Source organism: Phyllobates terribilis, unplaced genomic scaffold, assembly GCF_046119375.1.
Source record: "Phyllobates terribilis strain yellow unplaced genomic scaffold, ASM4611937v1 Scaffold_11__3_contigs__length_659146591, whole genome shotgun sequence".
In the NCBI taxonomy this organism is placed as follows: Eukaryota; Metazoa; Chordata; class Amphibia; order Anura; family Dendrobatidae; genus Phyllobates; species Phyllobates terribilis.
In genome coordinates this window covers 129,284,596-129,294,880 of record NW_027362771.1, presented here as the reverse complement: position 1 = coordinate 129,294,880, position 10,285 = coordinate 129,284,596, and the positions used below count along the sequence as shown (strand labels likewise).

Here is a 10,285-nt window from a genome sequence, read left to right as displayed (position 1 = left end):
TTTGGACGGTTTTCAACCAAGCCTATAAATTCCCCACAACATTCTCTTCTGATTCAGTTAATATTAATGTAATCTACAGTATAAGAGATTTATTGCATGTCCTCTGATCTCAGCTGAGCATACATGTTTATTTTATAAGGAAGTGGGGGGCAAGCTGCCATCAAACGGGACAAGATATTCTATCATCAGAGTCCAAATATACAGCTCTTTCCCCTAACTTACCCATAAACATGCTGATGGTTGTCAGGATATGTACATGACCTCAACAAAAAACAACAGTGGTCACTGCTTTGTATTGCAAATCCGTGAAAGGCTCAAGGTAAATTCTAGATCTTATTCACTAGAAATCATACATTTTTTAGATACAAAATACATCATAAGGCAGCCATACACATTAGTCTAAAGTTGTTCGCATGGACAATTTCAACTATAACGAACATTCATTGGGTAAAATGTAAACATGAACAACCTGTTTAGCCAACTAAAGACTTACTGCCATCACCTGGAAAGAATGATTTGGATCTTAAAAGGGATGTTTATAAAGTAACAGATATATGCTTACACACTTACTGTCAACCCTATGAATCCAGAGCAGGCCCCTATTGTGGCTGATGTCAGCTCCAGAAGCGATGACTGCATTGTCTACTGCAGCCTGTGATTGGTTACAACTGTCAGATAACTGGGACAGTGCATCAGATGTCTCACCTGAACACTGCAGCCAATCATAGGCTTCAGTGATCTTGCAACATTTGAATCATTGTTGCCGGAGCCATTGTTGACTATTGGAGTGGCTTGCACTGGATATGTGGGGATAACAGAAGGTGAAGTTATGTCTCATTTTGTTATTTAATGACAAACAATGTCTTAGAATAAAATAAAAACACTTTACCGCTGTTCATGGATAAGTATGCATATTTATAACTATTGATAGTAAGTATGCTCCTGCATCAGGAAAAGGTGGGGTGCCATTTGCTGTAAGAGACTGTTGTAATAGTGACCACAGCATTGGAGAAGCTTGACAGGAGGCGAGCTCTCCCTCTGTCAACTCAATCACTTCCTCTCCCACAGAGCGATCTTGTGAACTGATGGGTATCTATGGCATCTGGAGGTCTAACAATGAAGTCTGGCTCTGCTGTAAATCAAAGCTTTCCAGACTAGATAAAAATCATATTTAAAATCGGCTACTGGAAAGAAGTTTCCTTCAATTCCTTTACTTTATTTAACTTCCACGCGTTTCAACGCTGTACCGGCAACGCTGTAAAAAACAACAGTTCCTGATCCAAGTCAAAGCTTATTAGATCCTGCCAGAGGTGAGGTCTTATAGGCCTTTGAGCAAATTAGTAAAATATATAAATTTGGTATCACTGTAGTCGTAGTGATCCTAAGAATAAGGGCTTGCTCAAATGACTGTATACATCGGACGAGTGCTATCGGATGGAATAATGATATTCTATGGTGATGGCAGTGATGATCAGTGTTTTTTTCTCATACCAATTTGGCATGAGAAAAAAATCGGAACATGTTGTGAATGGCTCCACAAGTCAGACCGCACTCACCCATTCAAGCTTATGGGTGTATGGAAAACATCGGACTGCACTCTGATGACAGCTACAGTCACGGAGAAGATGGAGAAACTTTGCTCTCCATCTTCTCCTCACAGTGTGCTCTGATTCTCTCATCCAGAAGAATCAGATCACACTAAGCTGACACTCCGATCAAATTCTGATTAGAGTTTGAACCAAGTGTCATTTACATAATCGGACCGATTCTCTCACATGAGGGAATCTACGCTCCTGTGACCCCAGCCTGAAGTTAACACTTGACTGATGAATTCATTGAATGGTTTTTCACCGATCAACATCTATCTAATCTGTATAGTCACCTTAATTAAATATTCTCATTTTTTAATTACTGCAAAACACCTTTAAAATTAATTTTCACTTGAATGGTGATAAACTAGGTTCATCCGTCAGGAATCCAGTAATAATCAGCTTTTTTAGGCTTTACTATAGGCTCGTATTATTTGCGTTTTTTTCTTTGCATTTTTGAGCTGTTTTTTTTACATGCATTTTTATCTCATTTTAGATGCCGCATTTTTTTGTATCTTTTTTTGTATGTCATGTTTTACATAAAGCTGCTTTGTTTTTGATACTTCTTGGTATTTGGCTTTGAAAAAACTTTATTGATACAGTCATGTGCTGATTACATGTGTTTTTAGTGGAAATGCAGTAAAAACACATATGGGTTTTGCCTGCAGATTTTCTGCATCTAATGCAATTTTATGGGGAACATCCGCACATAAAACTCAGCATACCAGCAAGAGAAAGTGACATGCTGCGGATTTCAAACATGCACTGCAGGTCAATTTACGCTGGGAAAAAAAAAAGCACAGTGGGCATGAGATATCTATAAATCCCATCCACTTTGCAGGAACTATAAGACATTCCGTTTTTTTGAGCAGTGAAAAAACAACTCAGCCTCAAAAACCTAATTGTGGAAACTTAACCATAAAGGTACAGAGATTATCGATTTATCAGTCCAAAATAATAGATTATTGCACTGGTGGACACAGACATAAGAGGCCCCTGAGCAACAGCAATATGGGCCCCTTGCAGTCCAGTAGTTCATCATAATGCACAGTTCCTTCTTCTTTGGAGATGGATATGGGCTCCCCTTACCTCTTGGGCCCCTTAGCAGTGGTCCTCCCATGGATTAATGAGTAGAAGCTTGTTAACAGTTTCTAGCTAGCAATAGGTCTGAGCAATCAGTGAAAACTGTAAAAAGGCAATGATGATATATCGGATAAATGGTGAAGGGATGATACACTATAATTGATCATTAATTACAACCCCTGGCAAAAATTATGGAATCATCGGGCTCGGAGGATGTTCATTCAGTTGTTTAATGTTGTTGAGAAAAAGCAGATAACAGACATGGCACAAAACTAAAGTGATTTCAAATGGCAACTTTAGGGTTTTAAGAAACACTAAAAGAAATCAAGATTAAAAATGTGGTACTCAGTAAGGGTAATTTTTTTTTCAGACCAAGCAGAGGGAAAAAATATGGAATCACTCAATTCTGAGGAAAAAATTGTGGAATCACCATGTAAATTTTCATTTCCAAAACTAACACCTGCATCAAATTAGATCTGGTCGTTAGTCTGCATCTAAAAAGGAGTGATCACACCTTGGAGAGCTGTTGCACCAAGTGGACTGCCATGAATCATGGCTCCAACACGACAGATGTCAATTGAAACAAAGGAGAGGATTATCAAACTCTTAAAAGAAGGTAAATCATCACGCAATGTTGCAAAAGATGTTGGTTGTTCACAGTCAGCTGTGTCTAAAATCTGGAACAAATACAAACAACATGGGAAGGTTGTTAAAGGCAAACATACTGGTAGACCAAGGAAGACATTAAAGTGTCAAGACCGGAAACTTAAAGCAATATGTCTCCAAAACAGGAAATGCACAACAAAACAAATGAAGAACAAATGGGAGGAAACTGGAGTCAATGTCTGTGACCGAATTGTAAGAAACCGCCTAAAGGAAATGGGATTTACATACTGAAAAGCTAAACATAAGCCATCATTAACACCTAAACAGAAAAAAACAAGGTTACAATGGGCTAAGGAAAAGCAATCGTGGACTGTGGATGACTGGATGAAAGTCATATTCAGTGATGAATTACGAATCTGCATTGGGCAAGGTGATGATGCTGGAACTTTTGTTTGGTGCCATTCTAATGAGATTTATAAAGATGACTGCATGAAGAGAACATGCAAATTTCCACAGTCATTTTTGATATGGGGCTGCATGTCAGGTAAAGGCACTGGGGAGATGGCTGTCATTACATCTTCAATAAATGCCCAAGTTTACATTGATATTTTGGACAGTTTTCTTATCCCATCAATTGAAAGGATGTTTGGGGATGATGACATTATTTTTCAAGATGATAACGCATCCCGCCAAACAGCAAAAACTGTGAAAACATTCCTTGAAAGAAGACACATAAGGTCAATGTCATGGCCTGCAAATAGTCCGGATCTCAATCCAATTGAAAATCTTTGGTGGAAGTTGAAGAAAATGGTCCATGACAAGGCTCCAACCTGCAAAGCTGATCTGGCAACAGCAATCAGAGAAAGTTGGAGCCAGATTGATGAAGAGTACTGTTTGTCACTAATTAAGTCCATGCCTCAGAGACTACAAGCTGTTATTAAAGCCAGAGGTGGTGCAACAAAATACTAGTGATGTATTGGAGTGTTCTTTTGTGTGTTTGTTTTTCATGATTCCATAATTTTTTCCTCAGAATTGAGTGATTCCATAATTTTTTCCCTCCGCTTGGTCTGAAAAATTTACCACATTTTTTTTCTTGATTTCTTTTAGCCCTAAAGTTGTCATTTGAAATGACTTTAGTTTTGTGCCATGTCTGTGATCTGCTTTTTTTCAACAACATTAAACAACTGAATGAACATCCTCCGAGCCCCGTGATTCCATAATTTTTGCCAGGGGCTGTATATTAACAGTTCCTCCCACACTCCAAAGACATACTGATAGGGAATTTAGATTGTGAGCCCCAATGGGGACAGTGCCGATAATGTCTGTAAAGCGCTGTGGAATTAGCGGCACTATATAAGTGAATAAAATAAATAAATAAAAAATAAAAATAAAACCAAAAAAGCTTTGGTAAAATTTCTGACACAATAGGAAAATTAAACTTCAAAACAAAATATTGTGTCTTGTGCTTTTTAACACATTTTAAATGCTATTACTATAACATTAAGTTAACGTCTCTCCCTGTCAATGTAGGGGACCTCCAATATTTCAGTTTAGATTGTGAGCCCCACTGGAGACACTAAGTAATGACACTATCAATGCGAGGAGGAATATGTTGGTATTAACATAAGTAGCAGAAATAAATAATACCTAAAATGAACTATGCTGACATCACACATTAAAACTATTACATAAAATCCCAATACATAATTCTGATTTTAGCTTTACATTTATTATAATACATTGCCCTTCGAGTATATACAAACAAAAAGATTGCAATGGTACATGTATTATCTTTTATGTTTTTATGGGTATTGCGTGTCATTAGTCATAAACATACCGTTTGGGCTTACAGATAACAATATATTGTGATCTCTAAACAAAATGTTAAGAATTATTTGGATACAAAAATCATGGCACATTTTGGATCAGTAATAAAAAGATATATTGTACAAGTCGGCATTATGCACCATAAGTCAAGTATACATTTGAATGATGTCACACATGCAAAGATTTAATATACTTATCCATCTTTGGAAGTTAAAAATTACATTTATTTTTTAAGTTTGACTTGGGAAAATATGAATTTTTATCAAACTTTTTTAGCCTTTGGAAATGATTTAGAGGGAAGATATAAAACAGTCTACACTGTGATTTAAATGGAAATAGGCAACATGTGTATAGTGTAGATCTCTGCTGGATTGTTTCGCACAGATTATGGGAAGATCAGTGACACGGGATAGATACGGCGCGTGCGTTCAGTGCATAGGACTGGATCGTTGGTGGAGGGAATTCATGGTGCTGTATGCACAGTCTCTTTAATTCCACTGGCATGAGCAGTCCAGCGGTTCTTGAATGACATACATCACTTCAGTCCCGTTTCCTGAGCAGTAGAGTGGCACAGTCAGATTCTGTACTCCATTTTCCCGGCAACATTTACAGAATCTTATATGGCTATCAATGTTTACATTAAAGATTGTTGCTGACGGACATTTGCCATCACAGGAAGCCACCGTGATCTGTTGAAAATGTATAAACTGTTACATTTCTGTATTTGTATATGAAAAAACATACATTTGCTAGATCTTTAGGTAGTGAAGTTTTATAAAAGCCGTTCAATAGATTATTTTAATATACTCCTAGCTGAGTTTTTACTAACAGCTACTTTTACATTACTGCTTGCTATGGGCTTGTCAGGAGACCATCATCAGGATAACTCCTCTGCCTGTGGACATCCTGTTATGTGACCCCTGCTAATAAGTACATAATCATAAGAGCAAGTTTAATAAAATTATGTTCCGCCACATATTTAAAGCACATCTGTCACTGGATTTCCCAATACAAACTGTATACATTATTAAAGCACCACTCTAGCATTTTTATTATTTCCACGTTGGAGTGGTGCTACTAATCTAAGTTCCCAGTTCCTAGTATTATACTTACCAGCCGCTGTCTTTAGCTCTTCCTGGCGCCGTTCAGGTCCCACTCCGCCGTCTTGTAACCACAACTTCTGACTGACCAGAAGTGAGAGGTAATGGTCACAAGCTCTCAGTGTAAGTCTATGAGGGCCTCGTTCTGTCTCTCATAGACTTGCATTGAGTTGTGACTTCCGGATCACCGAGCAAACACTGGAGCGCTACGGCAGGTCACAACTGCAGGAAACCAACCAGAGTGGTGACAATAACAGAAGAAGATGGCAGCTAGTAAGTAGGATACTAGGAGCAGGGAACTTAGACGTAGACTAGTAACACCTTTCTTGCAGTAAAATAAAAAAAAAATGCTGGGCTGGTGCTTTAGATACTGTAGATCACTTTGACCTCATGTGGCTGGTGAATGTAAAATTAGCTGCATTATAAGGGTCGTTTGGTTACATTTTCTTTTTATTTCATTGAATTCTTGTACATAAAAATGACAAATGCACCTGTACTTATCCAATACCACTCCAGCCTTGTTTTCTGCTACTAACTACACTCTTGGCTCATATGGCTGCAGCAGTGATATCGACATCACATAACCGCTGAAACCAATCACTGGATTTTGCAGTGATGCAGATATAGACAAAGTAAGACTATTTAGCTCCGTGACTGTCTGCAGTGGTCACCTAACTTATAACCCTAAAGCCCCCATATACCTTATTTAGCAATTACCCAAACAATAGTTTACTTAATTTTTTATGCGGCAGCCATCTTGCCCGACTCTCCCATACACATGAGTGCTTTCTTAATCAAGCACTCCCGTGTTCTCTATGAGACAGGCACTAACAGACATCTATGTTGGCGGTTTAAATCTTAGAGAAAAAAAGAATCAGCACTCCGAAATCAGAGAAGCCGGATCCTTATCTCCCGCAATATCATCTGTTGGAGTAAAGTCGGTGGCCCCCATACACATTAGATTGCTGGCCAAAGCCATTGATATCAGTGGGCTCAGTCGACATTAGTCTAATGAGAATGGCCATCTTAAAAGGATCTGGCAGATTGATGCCTGATCCTCAGAAAATATCATCAATATGCGGACTTTCTAGAAATCACATACTGATATATGCCTATATTAAGGATTAGCAACTAGTGTTGAGCGAATTTGTTCGGCATTTCAATTTCGGGTTCGTGCCAAAAAATCGGCTCCGCCCACGAACATCCCTGATTTGCCACGCTCTGCGTGACAGCATGGCAAATCAGGGATGTTCATGGGTGGAGCCGATTTTTTGGCGCAAACAAGCCGGAACCCCGAACATGAACCCGAATTTGAAATGCCGAACAAATTCGCTCAACACCATTAGCAACAAAGGCAAAGTGATGTCTTCAGTTATTACCTAGGCACAGCAGCTCTTCCATGTATGTGGAAACCCCCAAAAATCAAACATTTATGATCTATCCTAAATGATAGGCTGTCAGTGCATTTTCCTGGAACCCCTTTTGTTTTACTGGAGACCCTCACTTGGTGAACCACACTCTGTGAACGTAGTTTTTCCTACTATCTCTACAGCAGACACAAGATATCTGCATTTTAACCATGTTTGCTTTTATTTAAAAATACAAAATGCTCCAAGATAATGCTCTACTTACAGGGTATTGACTAAAACAGTCACTCTTTCGTATAGTTGTTCTGACTGACACTTTCTGGCAGATCTTTTCTTCCTTTGAGCCTAAAAAAATTGAAAAAACTAAAGATGAACTTTTTATACCTATTTATGATATAAATATTCATATATTTTACTAATTTCAATATAGTAACTTTAAATCCATGTAGCAGAGAAATAAAGATAGGCATTGATTCAGCAAATCATGAAAAAAAACAAAACTCTGTAGTTAGACTTCAGTACTCATGCAATAGTGATCATTTCAACTTAAACATTATTATTACATGTGTATAAAAGGATACATTCATCTAGCATGCAACATAATGCAACATTTTCTTAGGTTTAATATTTTTAACAATTTACAAGATACATTTTAATGCGTAAATATAATTTACAGATACTAAATAACAAGCATATAATAATTATAGACACTATCTTATTACAATCATTTGGACAAATCTTTTCCACAATTATATCTCACATTTCTATTCCCCCTAAAAATATATACTCTTACAGGATATGTATGTTTATGTGGGTGTATATATATATATAGACAGATAAATAGAGAGATAGATAGATAGATAGATAGATAGATAGATAGATAGATAGATAGATTTAAAATAAATAAATAAATAAAATATATACACTGCTCAAAAAAATAAAGGGAACACTTAAACAACAGAACATAACTCCAAGTAAATCAAACTTCTGTGAAATCAAACTGTCCACTTAGGAAGCAACACTGACAATCAATTTCACATGCTGTTGTGAAAATTGATTAGACAATAGATGGAAATTAATGGCAATTATCAAGACACCCTCAATAAAGGAGTGGTTCGGCAGGTGGGGACCACAGACCACATCTCAGTACCAATGCTTTCTGGCTGATGTTTTGGTCACTTTTGAATGTTGGTTGTGCTTTCACACTCGTGGTAGCATGAGACGGACTCTACAACCCACAGAAGTTGCTCAGATAGCGCTGCTAATCCAGGATGGCACATCAATGCGAGCTGTGGCAAGAAGGTTTGCTGTGTCTGTCAGCGTAGTGTCCAGAGGCAGGAGGCACTACCAGGAGACAGGCCAGTACACCAGGAGACGTGGAGGGGGCCGTAGGAGGGCAACAACCCAGCAGCAGGAGCGCTACCTCCACCTTTGTGCAAGGAGGAACAAGAGGAGCACTGCCAGAGCCCTGCAAAATGACCTCCAGCAGGCCACAAATGTGCATGTGTCTGCACAAAGGGTTAGAAACCGACTCCATGAGGGTGGTATGAGGGCCCAACACCATGCAGGACGCTTGGCATTTGCCACAGAACACCAGGATTGGCAAAGTCGCCACTGGCACCCTGTGCTCTTCACAGATGAAAGCAGGTTCACACTTAGCACATGTGACAGACGTGACAGAGTCCGGAGACGCCATGGAGAGCAATCTGCTGCCTGCAATATCCTTCAGCATGACCGGTTTGGCAGTGGGTCAGTAATGATGTGGGGTGGCGTTTCTTTGGAGGGCCGCACAGCCCTCCATGTACTCGCCAGTAGTGTTTAGCCACCCCCGTAGTGTTCGGGTTCGGTTCATCGAACACCGGCATGTTCGCTGAACGGTTTGTGGAACGGTTCGTCGAACACCGTTAAAACCAATGGCAGGCAAACAAAAACACATAGAAACACATAGAAAACTCATAGAAAACACCTTCTGAGCAGCTGACAAACTGCTCAGAAGACACAACTAACACATGGAAAAGTGACAAGTACATATAGTCATGCGAAAAGAAAAGAGGTGGAGGAATAAAAGGAGGAGGAGACACAGATATAGGCATGTCATGCCCTTCTAAAATCAAGAAAGGCTGGAGTAAAAACCTAAAATAAGCCTACTAACACCCAGACGTCGTGACAAGAGAATAAAAAAAATAAATATATTTAGGTAGAATGGCGGTTCCATTCAGAACACTTTCCTTACAAGACGTAGTGGTATCCCCATTGGGAGTCGTGCCAAAAACGGAACCCAATACATTCGGACTAATCCACCATTTGTCATATCCGAGGGGCAGGTCAGTAAGCGACAACATCGACGGGGAACCAAGTACAGTACTATATACTGTACCTCCTTTGACAAGGCAATCAGGCGAGTCAAGAAGTTGGGAAGGGGCACCCTAATGGCCAAAACAGATATTGAGGGGGCGTTCCGGTTACTTACTACCTGTGCCTCCGAATAGTGTCCGCCTATTGGGCTGCTTCTGGGAAGGAGCATACTATATAGATTGCTGTTTGCCCATGGGGTGCTCCATATCCTGCTCACTATTTGAGGCGTTTAGTTGCTTCCTCGAATGGGTCGTCATGGACGTTTCTAAGGGGGCACATATTATCCATTACCTCGATGACTTCTTATGCCTGGGCCCAAAAGATTTGCCACAGTGTGAATACACGCGGTAGTCTACCT

General features: G+C 39.3%; 1 protein-coding gene across 1 annotated transcript in view; it reads right to left on the bottom strand.

Annotated features, from left to right (window-relative positions):
- Positions 1-5,305: 5,305 nt before the first annotated feature.
- Positions 5,306-10,285, bottom strand: part of OTOGL (otogelin like) — a 346,660-nt gene continuing 341,680 nt past the window's right edge. Inside the window, exons 56-57 of the mRNA XM_073651595.1 lie at positions 7,838-7,917; positions 5,306-5,794 (exon numbers count right to left, since the gene is read on the bottom strand). Coding sequence (XP_073507696.1) covers positions 5,594-5,794; positions 7,838-7,917 — 281 coding nt within the window. The 3' untranslated portion in view covers positions 5,306-5,593. The remainder of the gene's footprint in view (positions 5,795-7,837; positions 7,918-10,285) is intronic.